Source organism: Cryptotermes secundus, unplaced genomic scaffold (genome assembly GCF_002891405.2).
Source record: "Cryptotermes secundus unplaced genomic scaffold, Csec_1.0 scaffold183, whole genome shotgun sequence".
Classification (NCBI taxonomy): Eukaryota; Metazoa; Arthropoda; class Insecta; order Blattodea; family Kalotermitidae; genus Cryptotermes; species Cryptotermes secundus.
Genome location: NW_019729899.1, coordinates 1,909,376 through 1,933,989, shown reverse-complemented (window position 1 = coordinate 1,933,989; position 24,614 = coordinate 1,909,376). Strand labels below are relative to the sequence as shown.

Below are 24,614 nucleotides of genomic sequence, written 5' to 3'. Positions count from 1 at the left end.
TTTAAACCCCGACATTTTGCTAACGCACTTGAAGATCTATATTAAGAAACTGATATACTTACTTTCACAATGCACTCTCACACTGAGATGGTACCGTTAAATAACCTGGGGCGGTGTATTTGTCCTTGAAACTTTCCAAAAATTCTTGCATTCTTTCACCCCCACCCTAGAACATTGTGTTCGCATAACGGGACGAAATAATGCAGAGCTCGGTTCACACTAGTGCGAAAATAGTGTTAAACTCACCATGTGAAACAAAAGTGAATGAATATTAAACAACATATAAACTTCAAAAAAAAGCCCCGGTTAAGCCGCAAACCGGTTAATCCGCCCCCGGATAATCGAGAGTTGACTGTACTTGCATTATTAATTTTTCTACCTGTGTCTGATTTTATAATGCTCCAGGTGGTTTTCATTTTGTTACTAGAATTAGAAATTAATTTAATGAAGATTTTTAGCTCCTTTAATAACACTGGCCAGAGTTTTACAGTCTGTTTTATAATAATATTTGAGATCTGGCTTATACCGTGCTGAATCCCTGGGAAAATTGAAGAATATCATTCCAGTTTCCTCACAGGAAGTTGTGCATCCTGGAGCATCCTTCCCATTTATACTGCAAGGAGCAAAACACTTCTTTTTCCTTCCCATTTATACTGCAAGGAGCAAAACACTTCTTTCCTCTTTGCCATTTTAATGGATCAAACAATACAAAAATTATAACAGAATCAGAGTACACTCTCACTTTCTTGAGATTCTACGGTCCTTCTTCAGGCTGCACCGAAAGATGTTTAAAATACAGAAATACGATTTGGATGAAATATCGTAGTAACACTGACTTCATGTTTTTTTTTTTTTTCTAATTTCACTGGGCGTAGTAAGCATAATCCATATGCATAAGTAACACAGATGTAAATTCGTGCGTAAATATCGACTCTCGTTTCATAACATCAAATCGAAGTCCCTACTTACTAATTTATTTAATTGATTAATTGCATGACATACCTCAGTGGCGTACACATAACTTCAAAAACTACGCAGTATTACCATATTACTGAGCCAACACTCAAAGCCTTCAGTGTAAATTCAAGTTCCTCTGATTGGCTCACGCTTATGCGATTCATCTAATTTTGATAGGTGTATAATGATCAATTCCAGTCATTTCCAGACTATCTAGTTCATGTAGGATGCGTAGAGATGGCTGGTCTGCATGTTTCCCTCTCCCCTAGGGGAGTTTCACCCCACTGACCCTGAGGTTCTGCGTCTTGCTGGCACTTCGTATCGCCCCTACTTCCTGCGACAGCGAGCTCTATCAGTCACTTCCGGGATTGGAATTTGCCCAGTTGGGCAAGTGTACACGCTCGGCCGACCTAGGCTGTGCAGCAGGCACTGGCTTGGTTACTCTTTCCACCTCCATTTGCAGTGGAATAGCATGATGTGACATAACTCCCACGATTTCGTTGGGATCGTCAACACAGCATGGGCAATCAGATGTATGTAGCTGGGTCCATAGCTAAGATATTGGGTGTGGACTGGCTGTTCGTTTCTTGGTCAGTAGAAGGTCGTTGACCAGTACGGCATGGGAAAATTCTCTGGATCATTGTTGTTAAAGGCCGTTGCCAGTATCTTGAGGTAAGGACAGCTAAGGATATGATAATACTGAAGGTAGATAATTTGTTCTCAAGTGTTTCTTTTGGTTCTGGCAAATTATCTTTTGCCTCCCCTGTGATTTTGGATTCAGTAGCTTTTAATAGAAGCAGTTGTAATAGGTGTATGACCTGTCGAGCTTCCCCGACAGCTAAGGATTGGACAATACTGAAGGTAGATAATTTGTTCTCAAGTGTTTCTTTTGGTTCTGGCAAATTATCTTTTGCCTCCCCTGTGATTTTGGATTCAGTAGCTTTTAATAGAAGCAGTTGTAATAGGTGTATGACCTGTCGAGCTACCCCAACTCCCTCGTAGTATTCATGTAAATGCCTAGGATTTCCATCGAAAGCTCTAGAAATTAGTTTGACCGCCTGAACCACAGAGATATATTCAATTTCTTCTTCCATGATGGAATGGACTATCCTTCTGAAAATGGAAGAGTGAAGGGTGGTTGGAAGGTCGAAGTTTGGAACGTTGAAGATGATGTTCCCTCGGGGTGTCTCCAAGCTCCTCTCATATCGACTGTTGCTCCCGACTTCTCACCTAAGCTGTCACTCAGGATTCAACAAAGGCCGCCGATGGAAGCTTCCTCCCACTGGATTTAGTGGTTGCTTCTTCCAAGTACTTGGTGCCAGGAATTCCTCCAGAGTGTTGGGCTAGATTCATCTCTGTGAGAAAAATGTTCCGATTGACCTTCGGATAAGGTTTTTTTGTGTTTGAAATAAATTGAGACTCCATCGCGAATTTGTTACGAGACCTCTCCGACCGGGGGTTGTTCATCAGTGGCGGGCCACCAAGTCACACAACTTTTTCTGCCCATGAAAAAGTGGTCAAAGTAGGCCTGAATGCACCTCGATGTCTTCAAGCCCCTCTGGTTCTTCCAGTTTACAACCAGTCAGTTGATTCTTGGTGTTGTCAGCAGCACCTATCCCACCGCTGCTACCATGTAATGATTTCCGTTACCACCAGGTAAAGTTTCTCTCGCCAGAAGATGTTAAAGTTGATATTACCAGGTGAAACTCTTATTTCTGGGATGAGGTGTTGAGGCGAAGGTAAGCAAAGAGAACCAAGTCTTCTTGAGTGCCATGAATCAGACTGATATTATTAAATCCTCAATACACAGTCGATACAGAAGAAATAAAAATGAAGGGTCCAAGACCTGAGTAACAACTCCTAACCAATGAGAAGCAGCAGTTTGCTGTTTCTCATGTGATCAGACTATCTGGTGTTGTCCAGTCATACTCATCTATACTTATAGGAACAGTCTAGCCATTGGCTTGACCAAAGTTTATGCCTGTGACATTGACTTCAAATGTAAGTGGGATGACATGAGGCAGATGCTTGTGGCAAGAGAGTTTGTTTACATGCTCCAGATTAAGACCAAAGTAACAACACATGGAGTGAAAGTACTGTAGCGTATTTTTGCCACTGGGGACACCTTTCAGATTGTTAATTGGTTTATTTAACAACCTACAAGTCTTGGCTGCAATTATAACACTGTTACTGGTTTACACAATTAAAACCCTACACAATCTGTCCACTGTCCTCAGTAGTCTACACGTTCCGATATTCTTCTTTCCGCTACAACTGAACTCGGCGACTGTTCCAATTCAACTGTCTCTGGCGACAGCTACATTTCAGCCGTCTTTGGTGGCTGCTACATTTCAGCTGACTTCGTAGGCAGTGTAGTTCTCTTATAAACCCTCAGCCGGACAACGGGAAAATGACTTGCTTCCTTGTTGCCTTGTCTCATGTTTACCAGTGTTGCTGGGCTTCGCTGCCGGGAGTTGTTTACGGCTAGGTAGCAACTGCGGCATCCCGTGTTACATCACTGCGGTGAGGGGCGGGGTGCTGATTGGCTTATTACCGTAGCAACGGCAACGCTTCGAAAGTGTTGTGTCACCGCTGGGGAGGGAGGGGGTGTTGTGCCCCAAGGGGTTGGGGTAGCGCCGACCCCTAATGGGCCCCTGGATAGCTCTTACCGGGCTTGGGAGGTGCCGGGTAAATGAAACACACAAGTACAAAATACATTGAGGATATATTACTTCACTCTCTCTCTCTGTTTAAGAGCTAACTAATACATGAAAATAAATCTGACTACAACTCACAGTACAGGATATTCATTCCTTGGCCTATCGCCTCCTCCTTAATGGAGTCCTACTCATTCAGTCCCTCTGTTCACAGTTCTGAGTGTTCTAGTTTATCACTGACAGTGTCCCGACAAGAGGCAAGTACTCACTTGAACAGCATAGTAGACACAGAATGGCGGCTCTGGCTGGTCCCTTCATGGTCGGCACTGTCACAGAGTTCGGTAGCAACAACTACGCCCAAAAGCCCTAGCCTAGCCTCCTTCTGCACTCGCGTCTGGGGCTTTTATAAGTCTCTATGCGACGCGCGAGTACTACCCACGCGTGGAAACGCCCTAGAATAGTCTTTTCCCATTGGCGTTCGTCTCTTGCCGTTTCAACACTTGCCCATATATGGTCACTGGTGTACGTGCGTAATTCTCTAACCGATGCATCATAAAATGGCTGCCTACCGGATACCGCACACTCGTGAGTCTGATCTCATTCAACTTCCGGTTCATCATCCTGTGACTGTTCTTTCCCTTTTTATTACAAATGAACTAAAATTAATGATAATACAAAATATATCTGGCATCTAGTGCCGGGGCACAACATTGCCCTCCCCTCAAATGGAAGTCATAACTTCACCAAAGTTGGGCTTCCACCTTAGGGTTATCTTAGTCCTATAGTATGTATATACCTTTTTTTTCCTAAGTATCCATAAAATGTTTTCTCTCTCTTACTCTTACAGTATACAGTTATTGTCAAATGAAAATATATCAAGTTAAAAATACATGATACAATAATTAAATCATTACAGTGCATCATTACAGAAATGCTTCAGTGGGCACACCTGAAATGGAAAACAATTTGTAAACAAAATAATACATTCTGTAGCACTTATGTGTCTTTCTCACATTGTCTTTCTTTTCTCTTTGTTGAGTCTAATCAACTGTGTTACACATGTTGTTAACTTTACATGGTTTGTGGTCCTTCACACTTTTGTTGTGTTAATTGTAATTACGCTTTAGAATTCATGAACCTAACTGTACTCTTGGTTGCATTGTCGTTGGCACACACTGTTCTGCTGGTAGCTTATCGCTGTTGCTTCCGGCGATGAGCTCTCCCTCCATCATTTCCGGAGCTGGAACTTGCCGGGTTGAGCGAAATGTACACGTTCCCCTGTCCTTGGCTGGACCGTGGGTGCTGGTTTGCTTGCAGTCTCCACTTCCATCTGTAGTGGAGTAGCAGGATGTGACGTCGTCACTCCCATGAGCTCACTGCGATCTTCCGTACAGCACGGACAGTTGTTGGATTCTGGGTCGATGACTGTTGCAGTGGGTGTGGACATAGGTTTCATTTCTATGTCGTTGGATTTTGGCTCAGTTCGGCGTGGGAAAATCTTTTGGATCAGCGTGATGATTGGTCGTTGCCAAAGTCTGGAGGTGAGGATAATAAGGGATAGTATAATGCTGATGGTTACTAGTACATATACCCAGGTGGTCTGACTGGTAGTCGTTGTATTACTGGCCATGGTTGCCAATAGTTCTCGTAGTTCCACGTATGACTGCTGCTGGTTAGGTGAGCTCCGCCTGGCGATGGTTTCCAATGCTGCCAGGGCTCGATGTGTTTGTGTCTCATCGTGCATCAGCTGGTCGCGCTCCCTGGGCGATATCAGCTCGGGCAGGTGGGGTAGGAATATCTGGCTTCCGGTGATCGTCACGTTGGTGTATCCATCCGATACCGGTAACAAAACAAAAGCTTCCGAGTAAAATTGACAGTGTGTATCTTCCGTTAACGTGCCAGTATGGGACAGTTCCAAATTAGAACTCTGAGTAGTTCCATTTACTTTACATTTCTTGGTGACAACTGTTGGCGAGGGCAGACTATATATCCAAAAGGGGTGAGGCCCCTTAGCTTGAAGCCATGCAGGATTAAAGTTTTCATTAAGAATATGCTTTCGACAAAGGTCATGGGCGAGTTCTGCCTGACCGAAATACAAAGCTGAAGAGCAAGATGCTCGAGTCTTATGTATGAATGGAAAGGTGGCTTCACAAATGGCAAATATGCCAAGTTTGCATCGCTGTAAGTCTGCCGTCGTTAAAAGTGAGTAGTATTGCCCATTCTCGGTCACTGCCAGGTACAATGTTTCTGGTTCTATCTGAACATGTCTCTTTAATACCTCGGAATAAGCTGGTAGGGGTACACTCCTGAAAAGGGTCATGACTCGATCTGCACCTCGTAAAGGAATTCGCACCACGAGTCGAATGGCTGTCGTCGTGGCATAAGCCTGCACTTTTGCAACTTCATAGTAAATATACATATTGTCAATAGTGAATCCAGCAATCAATGAAACATCCTGTGGTAACTTCAAAATTACTTGCTGCAAAATCATTGATAAGTTATGTGGGGGAATTAAAACTGAAGATAACCTTCCCGTAGCGCTAGTTTCTAACCCTTCCTGTAAGCGCATCACGGATTGTTGCAATTGTACAGCCATAAAGTCCAATTCGCGCATAACGCGTGAAATATTTGCTCTGTAACTTATCAAATTTTCTAAATTTCTAGTGGTATCGTTCCAGGTTTTCTGAATTTTCAAGGCGTTACTAACAACATTTTTAAGAATGCGGGCCACTGCTGCTAGTCCAACTGCATTCTGGGAAACTGTTTCATCTACTGATTTAAGATAAGTGAACTGTTTCTGAACGGCATGAATGACGTCACCTTCCCTCGTTTTAATGCCTTCCACAGTGTCATGCACTTCCTGCAATTGCTGAGTGGTTGCTATCCCNCGTTGGCGAGGGAGGGCTGTCGCACACTATCGGGGTCTCCGCCGGCCTACTGCGCAGCCAATATCCAGTCCTAGATTCTTCCATTGTGTCCATACTTCCATTCGTAGTTGGCTGAATCTCCTGCCGTCTTGCGGGTTCCCAAGTGGGGTCCTGGGTTTCATCCCGTCCATCGGTGGTACTGGTGTAGGGCTACCGCCGATAGCAAAGTAGGTATCTCCAATAGGTGAGGTCACTTCCTCCTCGTCCCCTTCTTCCTGCCGGTTACCGTTCCCTGATTCTGGGGTCGGAATGTTAGTCGGATTAAAGGACGATGGGTCTAGGTTTTGGTGACATCGTTTCATTTTGTTTACATTCGCCGCTATCTCCTGATTCCGCGCTATTCGGATAAGATAATTTAAATCGGAAAGTCTTCTTACAACTTCGTATGGACCTCTCCATTTAAGTCGAAATTTCGGGCAGCCCCGCTTCTGTTTGGTCATCACACGCAGGTAGATCATCTCACCTGGTTGGAAAATTGTTATCCTGGTTCCCTTGTCATACTGCTTCTTCTGTCTTTCTCTCCCAATCCTGTTATTTTCTTTCGCCACACGATAAGCCTCCTCAAGTCGTTCAGTTAAGGTGTCGAGATGGCTCTGGGTTGATCCCTGGCCGTCTCCTGCCTGCTTGTTCACAAACCTTGCTGTTGTGAGGTCATCCTCCGTGGGTAAGCGCATCTGCTGCCCATGTAGCAAGTAAAAGGGGCTGTAGCGGGTGACAGAGTGTGGGATGGCCCTCTGTGCCATCAGCGCATAGTTTACAAATTCGTCCCAGTCACTCCCATATTTGTTAACATAGTGACTCATGGTTTGGTTGAGCCCTAGATGAAATTTCTCAACCTTCCCTTTCATCTGCGGATTGAATGCAGTAGAGTTGATGCGTCTAATACCCAGTAGTTTACACATTTCTTGGAATAGTTCCGACATGAAGTTGGAACCCTTATCTGATGAGAGTGCCTGAGGACATCCTAGCCTCGAAAAGATCTCGGTAACAAGAGCTCTAGCGACTGTAGGCGCATCTTGCCTGGGTATGGGAATAGCCTCTGGGTAGCGACTGAAATGGTCGATAAAGGTGAGAAGATACCTATTCCCTCTCCTGGTTTCCGGATAGGGTCCACAAATGTCTATAGATGCCATCTCAAATGGGGAGGTAGTCTCAGGTAACTCTCCCAATGGTGCAGTGGGTTGTCTCCCTGCCTTAAACTTAGCGCATGAGTCGCACTGTTTAACATAATCGTCAATGTCTCGATCCATATTTGGCTAGAAATAATTAAGTTTAATCAGGTCACGAGTCCGTTTCGTACCCTGATGTCCCGCAAACACCTTATCGTGATGTAGCTCGAGGACGGACCGCTTCAGCTGCTCAGGGACAAACAGCTTGGCATGTTCCAATTCCGGTCCGACATACAAAAGTCCATCTTCACTAAGCACGTGTCCGGGTTCGATGCCAGCTCGAACCTTCGTTATTATTTCCATACAGTGTGCGTCCTGCTGCTGTGCAGTGAAAACAGTCTCTCGAGTGAGTGCATTGCTCACGTTATCTTCGAGTGGTTTCCGGTCTCCTTCCGTAGTAGCGGAAGCAATGTGACGCGACAAGCAATCTGCATTTACATGCTTCTTCCCAGCTTTATGTTCAATTTCAAACTCATATTCCGACAACTTTAAAACCCATCTCGTTAATCGAGCACACTGGTGGTTTTTCACCGTGATTAGCCACTTTAAGGCGGCGTGATCGGTGACAATCTTGAATTTTCTCCCATACAGAAAGCATCTGTGAGTTTGAGTACCAAATACAACTGCTAACAATTCTTTCTGTGTAGTACTATAATTTCGTTCCGCAGCGTTCAGCATGCGGCTAGCAAAGCTGATCGGCCGTTCCTTGCCATTGTGCAGTTGACTCAAAATGGCGGAAATGGCGTAGTCAGAAGCATCCGTACTAAGAATGAATGGCTGGTCGAATCGAGGATGTGCCAGCACTGAGTCGGATGTCAAAGCGGCCTTGAGGTTATCAAAAGCCTCCTGCTGCTGCTTCGTCCATACAAACTTCTCATCCTTCTTGGTCAGTTGGGTCAAGGGTCGGCTTATGGCTGCATAATTTCGAATAAAAAACCTATAATATCCAGACAAGCCTAAAAATGCACGAACGTCACGAACTGTTCGTGGTTGTGGGAAATCCTTGATAGCTGTTATCTTGCTTGGATCGGGTGCAACACCGTTCTTACTTACTACATGTCCCAAATATACTACTTCCGGTACTGCAAACGTGCATTTGTCTACGTTAAGTTTAAAATTTGCCTCTCGCACTCGGTCGAAAACCAACCTCATTCGTCTCACATGATCTTCAATTGTTTCACTGAAAAGTAGTAAATCATCCAAATACACAAGCACTTCTACGTCACGCAATCCAACTAGCATGGCGTCCATGACACGCTGAAATGTCGACGGGGCACCTGAGAGACCAAAAGCCATTCTCTCATACCTGAAACTTCCAAATGGTGTTACGAATCCTGTCTTGTCCTTATCCTCCTCTCTGATAGGAATGTTCCAGTACGCATTTTCGATATCTAACAAAGTGAAATACTTACTCCCTGCCATGAGTGAAAGGTTACTCTTAATGTCAGGTATAGGATACACTGGTGTAACAGTTACTGAATTCAGACCTCGGAAATCTGTGCAAAATCTATACTTCGGGGTTCCATCGGGGGATTTCTTGGGCACCAAAATTACAGGCGCCGCCCATGGAGACGCGCAAGGGGTTATAACTCCCTTGGCTAGCATCTCATCCAACTGGCGTTTTACTTCTCCTCTCAGTGCATAGGGCACTCGATAAGGGTTCTTCTTAATCGGCAGGGCGTCCCCTGTCCGAATTTCATGACAGCCGTTCTTCGTGCAAGGTAGTATACCTGTTTCTTCATTACAAAATAAATCCAAATATTCCTCAATTACCGGTAATAAAACTCGTTGTTCCTCGGTTGACAAGTGTTCCAGCTTCTTCCGAAGCTGTGTTCGTTTCTTTGTTAATTCCATGGAATTCCTCCCGGCCAAGGAGTTGATCCGGAGTTGTACTTCCTCCGTAACCTCGGGGTCGTGGAAATCGTTTCCTGTGCCCACCGGAGCGGCCCACCTGAGTGGTTCCGCCCGTCCGAGTGGGACATTCTTTCCGACCTCCAAATGCTGACCTCGAGTATTTAATACTTTTAAAACGCAATATCTTACTTTATCACCTCGGTGCTTTTCCTTAACACCGGTATTCTGATTTCCTTGTCTCCGAGTACCTGCTTTCGCAGTTTCCTGTCTTAGACAGTCTTCCCCTAGTGCTTTTAACTCATCTAATTCTTCCGCCGTTAGTACCCGGCTCGCTACCCGAGCCACGTATGCTCCCGGCGTACCTAACTCAAGGGGCTCAATTAGCACTTCTCCTGGTAGATCGTCGCTGTACTTTTTCTCTATTTTTCCGATCACCAGTCCCTCAGACAAAGGGGGGAGCATGACTGACCCGAAAGCCACAACGTTCCAGCAATCAATTGCGACACCTCCCGGGCTCAACCCTGGGATGGGTACTTCAACCTGCCCACTTGGCGGCTCCTTCAGCGGGGTGCGCAGTCCCGCTTCCGGCGTCACCTGAGATAGGCGGTTTTGGCGGCGAATTACTTGACACCGCTCGACCTCTTGGCCTGACAATTGATATCGCTTCTTTCCGAGAAGAAGCGTGCTGGTTCGAAAGTCAATGCATGCCTCCATATGTCCGAGTATATCAGCTCCTAAAATACCACTATACTCCGCGTCAAGTGGAGCTACCAGAAATTCGTAATTGAAATTTCTGTTTCCTACCTTAAACGTCGTCAGCTGTGTTCCCATCACCTTTAACTTACTTCCTGTAATCCCCTTTGCGGTTATCCGTGTTGTTTGAATTTCAGACGTAACAATTCCGGGTTTTATCACACTCACAGTTGCTCCTGAGTCGACTAACATGTGATGAATTCTCCCCTCTATTTCTATTTCCAACAGGAGCTCGGGCCCGGCGATGGTCGCCTGCAGTCGACCTATCTTCTCGCCGTTGGCTGTGGGTTCGACACTGGGGAGCTGAGTGCCGAACCGTGCCCGTTTGGGGGCGGATTGGCCCGGGGCATCCGTGGGCAATCGCGACGTATGTGCCCATGCTCGCGGCAGTGGTGACACTGAATTTCAGACGTGCGACCGTCATCATGGGGGACCCAAGGCCGTGTTGGTCGTCGGGGTCCTCTGCGTGATCTTCCGGACCTGTCTCCGCGTGTTGTCATGTGGGTGCGCGGAGGGCCACTTCTCTGCGGACCACTTTGCGTCCTCCAAACTGGCGGACCATGGTCAGGGGCCTGTCGGCAGTCCCTCGCATAATGGCCTGGTTTCGCACAGCGATAACATCGGGTGTCCTGCCTGGCGGCGAAGATGTTCCTGGGACCTTCCCTCAGTCGTCGGTGTTTCTCCACGTTCTCGATGGTTACAGCCAGCTTCACCGCTCGATCCATATTATCCGGCATCTGGTACCGCACCTGTTGGCCTACGACACCTCTGAGTCCATGGATATATGCGGCGAGCAGCCTACGCTCGGCCTCCTCATTGATCACACGTTGGGTCTCCTCATCGTTCACCCTGCGGATTGTTTTCTGACACATTTTCCGGCAGCGATCTCCAAACTCTTCCGCTCCTTCCGTCTTACCTTGGATCGCCTCCTGGAGACTGGTGTAGTAGTACTGGTCAGGAAGCTTGTCACTGAACCTCTCTAACAAAGCTGATCTTAACACTTCATACGGGCATCCATCTCTGCCCAGATCTTCTCGCCCATGTAGGTATTGAAGGGCCAAACCCTGTAATTTCGCCTTCACAATGAGGGCTTTATCCTGATTCGTCCATCCGCTCACTTTAGCTAAAGTCTCAATCTGGGTCAAGAAGTCATGCACGGGCTTACCCTGGCTCTCACCCGTCCATTCTTTGATGCCTGCGACGAGCGAGACGTCCTTGCTCTGGCCTCTAGGGCCGTCCCCAATTCGGAGGTTGTCCATCCGGTCCCGAAGCTCTTCCATCTGAGCTTGGAGGATCTCCATTTCCACTGACTGCCATGGTTTTGTGGTCTAGGTTCCTTCTGGATCGGAGTGCGTCTACCTTCGGGTAGGCATTCCTGGAACGTTAGCGTACTCGACTCTGGGGCCTTCTATCCTTCGGTTTGTGGGTAACTTATACATTTCCTTCCATGGAACCATATACTCTCCCTGCCTTGGAAAGGTCGAATACCTATGGGGCGGAGTGCCTTCTGGCGTCCGGGAGGTCCCTGCGGACGGTTCAGAGTATACTCCCTCCTCAACTGGCTCCCCACAATAAGTGGACAGGAAGTCGGTTCTCTCTATTTCTAGGTCGTTATACGTATACCCTGGGGTTATATACCTCTGGACGATCCTAGTCTCTACATCAAACACTACCATCCCGTTCGAGTTCTCATTGGTAAATACTTTATAAGACGGGGCCTGGAATCCCTTGGGGGTACCTTCAAATGCAATTTCAAGACGTGAGTCTACTCCTAACTGCTGAAACTTAAGTGCATGCTCGTCTATTCTTTCAGGACTAATTTTCGTGTACTTACGGAAAAAGTTTTTCACTAGCGCCAAGGCGAACACATCTGAATCCTGCAAAGCGGTAGGGCTAGTTGCGGCAACAACATGGACCAAAAGAACAGTAAAAGGGTGCGTCTTGGGGGTCAAGTCCCTTCCCACAAGTGCACTGTCCCCAGCAACACATAACCTTGTCACAGACCCGTATCACTCCCAGCCTCAAATAACATTATGAGGTAGTAAGAGCCATCCACGTTATCCACGTTCCTTTTTTTTTTTCTTCGGGGTGCAAGTCCTGCAACTCGGGCTGAGTCACAATTATCCCGCAGCTGCCACCAGTTTTGTTGTGCCCCAAGGGGTTGGGGTAGCGCCGACCCCTAATGGGCCCCTGGATAGCTCTTACCGGGCTTGGGAGGTGCCAGGTAACTGAAACACACAAGTACAAAATACATTGAGGATATATTACTTCACTCTCTCTCCCTCTGTCTAAGAGCTAACTAATACATGAAAATAAATCTGACTACAACTCACAGTACAGGATATTCATTCCTTGGCCTATCGCCTCCTCCTTAATGGAGTCCTACTCATTCAGTCCCTCTGTTCACAGTTCTGAGTGTTCTAGTTTATCACTGACAGTGTCCCGACAAGAGGCAAGTACTCACTTGAACAGCATAGTAGACACAGAATGGCGGCTCTGGCTGGTCCCTTCATGGTCGGCACTGTCACAGAGTTCGGTAGCAACAACTACACCCAAAAGCCCTAGCCTAGCCTCCTCCTGCACTCGCGTCTGGGGCTTTTATAAGTCTCTATGCGACGCGCGAGTACTACCCACACGTGGAAACACCCTAGAATAGTCTTTTCCCATTGGCGTTTGTCTCTTGCCGTTTCAACACTTGCCCATATATGGTCACTGGTGTACGTGCGTAATTCTCTAACCGATGCATCATAAAATGGCTGCCTACCGGATACCGCACACTCGTGAGTCTGATCTCATTCAACTTCCGGTTCATCATCCTGTGACTGTTCTTTCCCTTTTTATTACAGATGAACTAAAATTAATGATAATACAAAATATATCTGGCATCTAGTGCCGGGGCACAACAGGGGTGTCCTCCATAGCGCAACACATCACAGTACATAGGATGCACATGGTATGCTTTGACTACTGAAGTCCCTTAGTCTTAAGAAGTCGTAAGGCTCTCGATTTCCTGTTTTCATTTAGTAGGAGACAAGCAATTTGTCCTACTTGAAAATTTTTACAATATAAACTTAAATACATTACATTAAATTGTGAAAGTCTACCTTGTTATACAGTACTATTATCTACAACATACATAGAGTTTTAAATTAACCTTGTTACCGTATCCTTACTTTACCTGTGACCTTGTTATATTAACATTATTACACCTGTGATTTTATTATTTTAACCGTATTATACAGAGTGTTCATAGCCGAGGCTGATTCGACACTGATTTTACCGTCGGCAACTTCATGCGAAAGCGATGCGCCACCTGCCGAGGAAATTGCTGTCGCGCGGCCGGAACTGTTAGCGCACATTATTTATTTCTTCCGCTAATTATTAATCAAATATAGTAATTAATATTGTACTCACCATCATAGAAGATGTTCAAAATGTCTGCCCTCTGTTGTGAGACATGCCTGAATTCTTTTAAACAGATTTTGGGAAACTTGTTGCAATTCACGTTGCTGGATGTTGTCAATTGCTTCCCGAATATTTTGTTTTAGAGCCTCCAAGTCATGTGGATTGTTGGCATACACAACATTTTTTAGTTTTCCCCACAAATAAAAATCACAGGGGTTTAGATCTGGGGATCTAGGGGGCCACAAACCCTTGCTAACAATTCTATCGTCACCATTTAATTCCCCAAACACACCGCGTAATGCTCGGATAGTTTCCTTAGCTGTGTGTGGAGTCGCGCCGTCTTGCATAAAATAACCGAATCTTTCTTCTGCAGGTGCCAAATTAACGAAAAATTGGTTGAGTATTTCATTANTAAACTGTATCTCGCACGAACCATAATAAAGTCACAGAATAATGCACTATACTTAGCTTCTGAAACACTTGAAGGCTAAACACAGACTGAATCAGCGCATGAATCACCGCCCGTTTGCCGGTCGGTGCTAGAGCATCTGCTGAGAGCAAATTCTCGGAAGTTCCCTGGACGTCTGATAAGCCTGAATAATGAACACTCTGTATATTACAACATATTCTGGTAGCATATAATGGGAATGGTTTATAATGTACTTTACACATCATTAATTTCTATTGTCTTGGGATGTGTTTGTCCATAAGATTCTCATACTTCTTTGAAGCAGGGGTGGGGAGATGATACCAAAATTAAAATCAAGGGCGTGAAAAAGATTTTTATGGATGTTTTAACAAGTTATGTTAAATTATGCGTCCGAATTTCCTAATGTGAGAAGAGGTTTCCATGAAAGGTATGAATGAAGTGGGGGAATATGACGAGACCAGATTTGAAATTAAAGCCTTTGCAAAGTTTTTAAGTGATGTGTTAACACATGATATTAAATTATAATTCCAGATTTCCATTTGTCAAACTTGAAATGAAGGGCACAGAAAAGATTTTTAGGTATATCTATGTGAGAAAAGCTTTGTTGATTAGCATTATTGCAACCCCAGATCAAACAAAATCCAGTAGAGAAGTGATAGAGCAGACTGTGATGTTTACTTGGTTATAAGCTCCCAGAGGCAGGACTAGCTCCTGGCAGGAACTTCTGCACCAGACTCCTAGATCTGGTAATTGAACTTCAGTAGAAGGACTTTGGGTCCAGTGGAAGGTGACTATTGCCATTGCTGTTGCCCAGTCACAAGGATATCAAGATCACCAGGTGTGGGAGATCAACGCAACAAAGACCCAAAGGCAATCTTCATTGGTCACAGATGCATGAATATTCATATTTTACCGATTCTCATCAGTTTTTATCCTAATTAGATGCATGGATCTCCATTGGTTCTATTAGTATTGTTAAGAAGTAGCTTGATTGGCTGAAGTCATCACGTCTAAAATTTGATTGTATCAATTTATAGTACAATTTTGTGTTTCTGAACAATATCAATCAGCTTGCCTTTATATAAAACACCGTCTTAATTATTTTTCAAAACGTTTCAGAGACTGAATTCTATCTCCTGTTTTGAAGAATAAACAGGATGGTGGATAATGTCCAGAAACATAATAAAACTTAACACCGCTCTTTTCCTCTCGCCTTTGCTTGTATCGGCGCAGTCGGAATGGTGCTATCCCTGCTACACCTGTTTCTTCCTTAGGACAGTGTATGATGGCCACTGGAAGTTGTTCTCACAGATCAAACTAAGGAAGATCGGTATAGGTACGGGAAACTAGCTGGGTCGGTTTGCATGGGTCTCAGGGTAGCGATGCCGCAGAAAGCGTTTTTCTAAGAGTTGAGCCAATTAACGTTTATTTACCTGCTAATTCACCACACTGTTAAATTAATATATTCTTGTGCTGTATGTTACAGAGTTACTATCAGCAGGCTATGTCTCGGAGCGTGCAAGGTCACGTCCGTTCAGTTCGGAATCTATTGTGAAAAGTCTCCCTTTTGTGGAATGGCTTGCACCCCCACGCTGGGAATTCGAAAGATGGTGTTTTCATATACATTTCATCCCATCTTCCGTGGGAAGCTTGAACGAGGCAACCCAATCATACTGGCCCTCATTCACAGGCAATTGTAAGAAGCTCTGACCTGTCCTTTTAGGCGCGTCCGGTTCCCTGTACCCGAGCTAAATTTTATGACTGATCATAAATGTTATAACTCCGGATTTCTTGTTTCTGCCAAAATCTAGGAATTTCAACATAAACATCGTATTGCACGTCCCAAATGATGAAATACGATATTATAGATCACGATACATTTCCAGTAATATCGAAACATAAGACTTTTGAAATTTAAATTACGGAGAATTAATTAGAAATAAATTTCAGGTTCATCAATAATCATCCAAATAAATAAGGGCTCAGAATGATCAGCGTCAAACTGCACCACGCCATGAAGACATATGGAGGAGCGAAAGTATTGAGGTTAGTTGTCAGTTTTAGGCCCCGGTCGCTTGTACTAATGTACCATTGTCACAAACTTTTAGATCTTATTTACAGTTTATAGTGTTCGCAGCTCAACAACTGTGAGGTCTGGGAGAGTCTGAAAGTGGAAGAAGAGAGGTGAGCAGAGTCTGAGAAGACAACAGCTGTTCCCACAGTCGAATAACAGGTTATTTACTGGGGAGTGCAAGGTGTAGTGTTGTCCTGGTCGTGATAGTGAGCAATGCTTGGTTCACCGCCATCCCCAGAATTTTGTGTGTATTTTATTCAATTGGATAAGTCATTATCCTATCCAAGGCAAATGTGCTATCAACATTTGAAGGACAAGCCAATAAATCTCTGGCAGATAACAATTATGCACAGTTCAGCAACTTAACATATAAAACATACCCTCTTTAAATCCACACAAAGGATTAAAAAAAACTCAAATCTTCGGAAGAGAATAAAAATCCTTCGAGCTTCTCCGTAGTCCACCAACCATCTGAAACACTAGCCGAGGAACCACAATTCCTTACAATTCACGCAATAATCACCAGTGGTTTTAAAACAGTAAAACTCAACAAAATCCACTAGTGTTGTTAATGTCACTGTACTAAGAAACTTCCATGTGGACAAAACAAGTTGTTGAATTGATTTTTGTTGTTGTTAAATGTTCAGAAATAGTTGCTGGCAAATATAGCTTATATGGATATTTTGTGTTTTAATTTGAGAGCAGAGTGATGCAGGTGTGTCATTATTAATGTCCAGTATGTGTGTGGTCAAGAAGAGCACTGCAGCCATCCCAAAGACACCAGCCTCCAGGATCCTCCTTTGAACTGACTCTGGGGTTCTTGCATCTGCCAGCAGAGTAGATAGTATGTATGCCACGACTAGTTGGTAGTTACGTGATCCTTTTCTCATGGGATATTGGTAGCTTTGGTGACCAGTATGGGAAATGCACTCTGGGCTTATGAATTGTACTATCACTTCAACACAACAAAAAGTATGTATTTCTGGTGTTTAGATAAATGAATAGTACATTTATGTCTGGAAAGTTATACGAATCCTCCAGTACGTTCACACACTGTTTGGTTACTGCTCCATCGACTACTAAGCTTCTTAATTCCTAAACTCCTCCAGATGGACCTCTCTGGCTGTAACTGTGTTAACTCTCGTAAAAGTCATCACTATATAACTGGCTAAGTCTTGTGACTGTCATAACGCTCGCACTGTCCAACTCACTAATCTCCACCTCTTGTAACTATAACTCCTTTCTTTTAGCCCAGACTCCTTTTATAATACCCAGGTAAGTCTTGAGTCACATCCTCTGAGTGGTCATTATTAGGAAATGGTTACAGCCGGATTCTAACATGGGGGACAGTCTAGCATTAGCTTGTCGGGAAGAGATGTTATCTTTAAACCTCCTTTTCAGTTTTTAATGTTACATCATAAGCTTTATATAAGGGTTCAAATGCAGTTATGTTGACATTCCTCCAAGCATGCTCAGCCCCATTATAGTCCATTAAAACTTAAGACCCGGTTTCTTGGAAAACCGCACTCATTTAAAGCATAACAGAAAACCGCATCAAATTACGATAGTAAAGACACTTGCATGGTCACATACAGGGTCTAAGCCTTAGGTTAAAGCACAAGATCTTGTCTCCATGAAAACCGCGGTCGGTAAAAGCATAATGGAGGATTGTGCAGAATGTAAATTACAGATACACATGGCAATGGTATGGCCACTGAAAGAAACCAAACCTCAGGTTGGTTTCTGATCCTTGATGGAACTAAACAATTTCAGGCGGGGTAAGTATGGTTACAACATTGGTATCATGAATATGTATGTTATATTTTGGGGCCTTGCACTCAGAATATAAAATTCTGCTGTATAATTTGGTCAGCAGCATTTGTTAGCTGGTTCACTTCTGAATGTTCAATTAGCAATGGAATTTTGATATGAAAGATCACAGAATTTCCGGTAACCAGTCTTGAGATCGCACACTAAAGGTCAAACTGTGGTGTTTCTGTGAGGTAAAACACGTGATCTGTCTCATTCTAAAGACTGGAAGAATCCTGTACAAGAAACCAAACAGAATATTGATGCACGCAACCTAAAGAATTTCACCACCCACCTCTCTTACATCTGGTAACTAACTAGGCAGGTTCCTTGTTTTCATCACTAGACCAAGCTGCAGAACATACTAGAAAGCTGAAGGGGGAATCACGTGATAAACCGGAATGNGGGGGGGGGGTAGGTAGAGACCGCAAAATCGAGCCATGAGTAAACATGGCTCACCTGCATAGGATAGCTAGTGTTCAGGAATTGCATAGGAAATTGAAAGCCCTCAAGAAGCCAGGTTTGGCTAAGAATATCCATCGGTCATTAACTGCTCTCTTGTTGTTTATTCCATTAGATATTGCTGGTGTTTAAGGCAGAAATAGTTATGAAGAGAGGAAATGTTTAAGGACATCAGATCCCAAAGGCGATGGAGTATCAGCAGCTCAGTACTCAAAAGAGGGAGGACCAAAGTCAAGGGTAAGGAAAGGAAGAGGCTGCAGACAACATGCATTCCTGCTCACTAGCATTAGTGAAATGGAACAAAGTTTCCAAAATTCGCGACAGATAGTAATCTTTTGGGTCTGGGAATGAGAAATTGGAATTCCTGAAATCACAAGTTATTCCATATTTTGCCTAACATTTTGTTTACATGTTTTTAAATAATAGTGAGCAACCATAATAAATCGAAACCAATTCTGTTTGCACATGATATTAGTATAATAGTTACCACCTCTGACCCCACATATTTTATAAGCGACATAATGACGGCAATCGAATACTTAAATAAAGTATTTCATTAAATTATGGGGGGGGGAAAAATATTTCATACAATATGCAACTAAAAAATGCACCCCAAATTAATCTGGATGTTAGTTATGCTAACAAATCAATTTTTAAAGCACATGACACAAAATTCCTTGGATTACTTATGTGGAGTGATAAGGGGATAGATAAGCAGTATGCCATCTTTTCCACCAACTTTTATTGAAGGAGCACATAGAAAGATAATGGTACTCAGCTAGATACAAATACGTACTAAGAGACATGTTCTTTCACATAATCCACACCCTGGTGTTGCCTCAGGAGGTATGACCAGTTGGACTTGCCACGCATTCTCATTCCCATCTGGAGTGGCGAGGATCATGGTGCACACAAGTCTGTCTCTGCTTGCCTTGGACTCTTTAAAATGTGCTTTCTTCCAGGTGTTGGTTGGCTTCCTGCAGGAGGACAACATCTCCAACCTTAAGGAGGGCCGATTTCCCATGTGGGCATCGTACTTGATGAGAAGCCCCGCAAGAACATTAAATATTGTTTGTTCCAGTGCTTCCAGAAGTCTTCTGTTTTCTGTCCCAATTTGAATTGTTTTAGCAGGTCTGTCCTCTGTGATTCAGGTCCATTTGGTATTGTTGAGTTGTTCTCCAACAAGGAAGTGCACTGGCGTCGGTACTTCTTCATTGTCATTTTGTGAAATGGGTCCTGAACTGAGTTCTACTTCAGTGCTGACTAGAATAGTGTTTAGTCCTTCCTCGTCCATGCTAGAGCGTCCAAGTACCTTCTGGAGACCGCCTGGTGGAACTGAACATTCTGTCCCCACCAAGTTTCATGTGGAGCTATGAACTTCCAAGTGATTTCCTGCTGAGAGTAGAATTGATGTATCATGGCTTCGATTAGGTTTGTCCATACTTCAATTAGTTTCCTGTTTGCCAGGTGGAAGGTCAGAGCATTGTAGATAATGGGGGGATACCACATCTGCCAGTGAACCTTTGGAATGCTTCCAGATGTAAAGCTCGCGTGGTTGCACACATGAAGAGTGTGATGTAGCATTTCTTCGTGTCATGGCCCCTCCTGACATACATGGTTCCAGCCTCATGGTGCCGCATATATTTGTTGCCATTTTACTTGGAAGGCATCAATTTAGCACCTTCTTAATTGCATGATGAGCCCATAATATCAAGAAAGATGCCCGAAGCACAGCAAGGACAATCCTGACTCCTAAATTATGGAGACGGATGTGTCACAAATCAGTAATCTTATGAAGGGTCATCTTTGTCCAGGATAACTGGATGTGGTTGCTCTGCTGAAAGTTGAGAGTACTGAAAATGGCCACCAGTGTGTATAAATCCATTGTTCAGAAAAGGGTTGAGACATGTAATTTTGGAACTTTTTGGAAGTGGAGTGTTCTGGAAAGCCTCCTCACTTCACGGTCTTTATCCAGTATTTGCGTGCTGCTGCGACTTCCTTTGCTGTGAGTTCCCACATTGGGTGTACCTGATGAAGAAGGATCTGTTTAAAACGAAGGATCCATGCAGTAACTCATAATATTCTCCAGTAGGAGCTAAACCTCTTACAGTCGATGAAGGGTTCTGGAGTTTATGTACGATTTGTGGACATGGAGTTTTAACTTCCCGGAGTGGTGTATCTACTTCATTAATGTCAGTAGGCCAGAGGGGATGTGGTTGAAAGAGCCACGGAGGTCCATGCCAACATACTTTCAAATTATTCAATTTCTCAGTTGTAGTTCCTCTTAGGGAGCTGGGATGGCACAGTCGGTATAGTGATTGGCTGCACGCTGGAAGACTGAGGTGTCAGAGATCGACTTCTTATAGGGACTCTCCACATCACCCAGAATGGCTCTGTGGCCCCCCCAGCCTCCTATCCAATGGGTACCAGGGTGCCCATTGGATAGGAGGCTGAATCATTTTTCTGTGATAGGGATATAGTAAACGTTTCCGAAGGTTTCTGTAAAAATACTATATATAAAAAATAAATTATATTGTGAATCAATATATTATGACAAAATTATCGAATTCAGTAACGTGTAAAAATGACCTTTACCTGATATAGACATTTGATAATAGGAAACGTTAAGAGAAGGTAGCATTAACACAAAATAAATGCCAAGAAAATCGCTTAAAAACTGAAAAATAATACCACAGCTGTTAAATACATCATTATCAGTTATCATTCTTAAAATGATGTTTGAAAACAAAGCATGAATTCCCATATGAGAGTCTTGTTCTTTGTTTCATGGCAAATATCCTAGATTCCGCATTAATGTTGGCGGATTGTTGGAGAGTTCATCCAAAAGCATCCCGAAGTTGGCCATTAGGGTACATGTTGCTTGTATGTATGAGGGGTAGGCCTCCTCAGCCCTTGCACCGCGACCTACAGTGGTCTATTGTGCTTTACATGTTGCTTCATATAAGTTCTTTTCCTTTTTTAATGATGAAAATATTTTGTCTGCTTGCCCTGATTTTGGTTTTGCTGGTGAAATTGATATTGCTTTTGCTAATTAAATTCAGGTTCTGTTTTACGTAATTTTTTCTGTTAAGGGCACATTTTCCTTTCAAACGTCTATTCATTAATGATTTTGATATTTAATTCTTGTTTTCCAAAGCAAAAAAAATCATCCTTTTCCACACTGTATAAACAACTGACATTTCTTAAATATTTAATGAGGGATACTAGATCTTTTTTCCTGCTTTTAGGCAGTTAATTTCTAATTTATTTTAAAAGCATGCTGCTCAAAGCAGAATTATGTTTTCCAGATTAAAAATTCCACTACTTGTTGAAAGATTTGCATCATGATTACTTGATGCTTCAACTGCCAGTCAAACTGATTTTAAGAAATTTAACATATCTCTCACAGTTTCATAATATTCTTCTTTCCATAAGTGACTGAGCCTGAGCTGTCATAAAGCGATTTTTATGGCATTTAGGATCTTTGAAAACATTTTAATAATTTTTTCCAATGTGTTCCGGCATGTTTAACAGTCAAAATTAACTTGTAGTTCCATTTTTTCACACTTGATTGTTTCCTGCAGCAGATGAGGATTTCTGACTGGAAAATATTTAAACAGTTTTATATTTTTTTATCCAGAAAATTGCTGGAGAGAGATCATCTTGCAGATTATACTGATATGCTCTGACTGCATTATCTGAATCAGAGTCATTGCTTTCATCTCTCTTGTATTCAGAATCTGCTTCACAATCACTAGTTGTAACCACACCTGCTTCAAGTTTTAATTCAAAGTTTTCTAATCTTTCCTGAAGTAAAGGTAACATTTTTTCTACAGGACAGTTTCCATGAATTCTTATTAAACCAAGATTCAGTGAAGTCTCATTGTAGTGTACATGAATGCTCCTCTACATTCTGAAGGGTTCTGACTGTGGTGTATAAAACTCAGGATTTCTGGGTTTTTAAATTTCGTCCATTGTCCGGTATTATAGAAACTACAAAACACAACATTTTGGAAACTGGATCTGTTTCTGTCCTTAGGTGGGACGATGGACGAAGGTCGAAAAACCCAGCAATTCTTAGCATGAATGAGTTCTTACAACTGGTCCGCTCATCAATGAAAATGCTCATTTGGTATTTTCACATTAGAAAGCACCAGATTTCTCGTTTTGTAGTTCTCTTTTACTGAAATAGTTATGTACTAATGCCATAACTGATGATAAGACTTTTTGGCAACTGTAGTCCTGTACTTAAGAAACTTGCCCCAATAAATTTACTTTTTTTGAGATGGTGATAGAAAATCCGTTTGCTACTGCAAGTATGCTTACCATTTTTTCTGACAGTTGTCTTTTGACATACTGTAAAATTGAGCATTGTTTCTTAGAAGCAGTAAGCATTGGGTCATCAGGATTATTTTCAGAATCTTTTGGCCCTTTTGTGCCATGAATATTCAAGATACCTGTGAAGTCCACACATACAGTGATTTGAAACATACCAGGCAACGAGCTGACCGATTTGCATCATCTTTCTTGAGATATTTCCAACATTTTAAATATTCTTTGCACAGTGTTATGGATATCTAAAAAACGAATTGGTTGATAAGTAAGAAATATTAAGTTTAGTGGTATTTACAAAGAACTGTAGCCTACAGAGAATATTCAAACACTGGAAAATGCAAGAATGACTCGCCGTTAGCAGCAGACGGCCATGAACATTATATGGAACGCATCTGTTCTGAAATGGTAATATGGCCTGCCAAAACCCTCAAGATTGGAGTGGAGTGCTCATCAGAATGACCACTGTGAGAAATGAGTTCTTGTATTGAATAAAATTGCTTTGTGTTTAAATCTGAGTGATTTCTATTACAAATTTAGATGTAATGCAAGTTTTGATTCTGTGTTAAGTTAAAAAATGTTGATACTGAAAATGTTTTTAATTTATGGTTACAAATTTATTCAAATGTAGGCTAATGCCAGTTGAAACTATTAATACTACCAGTATGAGGGGAAGTGTGTTCACCTTGGTGAGAGTTTTGACCCAGATATCAAGGAAGCAAGAAACTTTCTGTCAATTCATTTTCGTTTTTGTAAACAATATGTTGCGTGGTAATTTTAATGCACTTTTTTACCCAGTCACTTCACATATTTGAAAGCATCATATTTCCTTAGAGAAACCTGAATGAATGATATACCGAATGGCCTCTGGCGTGGTGTAAGAACCCGTAAGCCAAGTAAGATTATATATGGTACAAGAGGTACGAGAAGAGAATAGATGGAGTATACATACCAGTCTGGAGTATAGGCTGGGGCACTGTGTTTGAGTGTAGCCTGTGTGATGTGGGAAACATACCACTGAAACTTAACCTTTACTGGCAAACAAGTTCAGTATTGAACTCTGTACAGTGGGAGGATTTCTCAGCTTTGGTCTCTCTAGGACAATGAGTGCTCGTTAAATTTGTGTCGTTTGTGGTGGGTGCATTAAAGATTGAAGAAACGCGTGCTTGGTAAGAATCTCATCTCTCTGTGGGCTTGGGTGGGGTACTTCTATTTTGGGGAAGAGTGTGCAGGTCCCATGGGAAATGTTGTATGATATTCTTAGCTCAGTGCTCTCACACTCTGGCCTGATTAATGTCTCCTGTAGCAATGGAGTTATTAAGTTCACCTACAGGAATCCTATTCAAAGGTCCTTCTGGTGTCACAAATACAACACCCACAAGGCGACATGAGTATTGCAAATGTATCAGAAATGTTGCTCTTAAACTCTGTGCTGTGTGGTTCCTTCATTGGATGGATGGTGAAGCATGATGTTAAGCATTACTATGGGTTGCCAGCCGTTCAATGAAGGGGATTAAATTTAAAATCCAAAAATAAATGACGGATTTGTTTTACATTAGCTTTTGGAAGGAATCTAATTCTGTTTAACACTTGGAATAATAATGGTTGATGAAAATGGGCAAAAGTAGAGAAAGGAGAGTCAAGAAGAACTGTTGGCATGGTAGAAGCTATGGCGATTGGGAGCTAGACGGCATGGGGGAAGGTGGACACACAGGAACCCAGACACACACTATTAAGAGAATGATAAAATATAAGTGTTTGTGATATGTAATATATACATTAAGT

The 24,614-nt window shown here is 43.0% G+C and overlaps 1 protein-coding gene across 1 annotated transcript; it reads right to left on the bottom strand.

Annotated features, from left to right (window-relative positions):
* Window positions 1-3,663: 3,663 nt before the first annotated feature.
* LOC117282417 lies at window positions 3,664-6,491 on the bottom strand. The gene is made up of 2 exons (XM_033751944.1): window positions 5,052-6,491; window positions 3,664-4,913 (listed from the first exon to the last, which is right to left on the bottom strand). The coding sequence occupies exons 1-2, from the start codon at window positions 6,226-6,228 to the stop codon at window positions 4,843-4,845; spliced, it is 1,248 nt and encodes a 415-aa protein (XP_033607835.1). The 5' UTR covers window positions 6,229-6,491; the 3' UTR covers window positions 3,664-4,842.
* Between the last annotated feature and the right edge of the window lie 18,123 nt (window positions 6,492-24,614).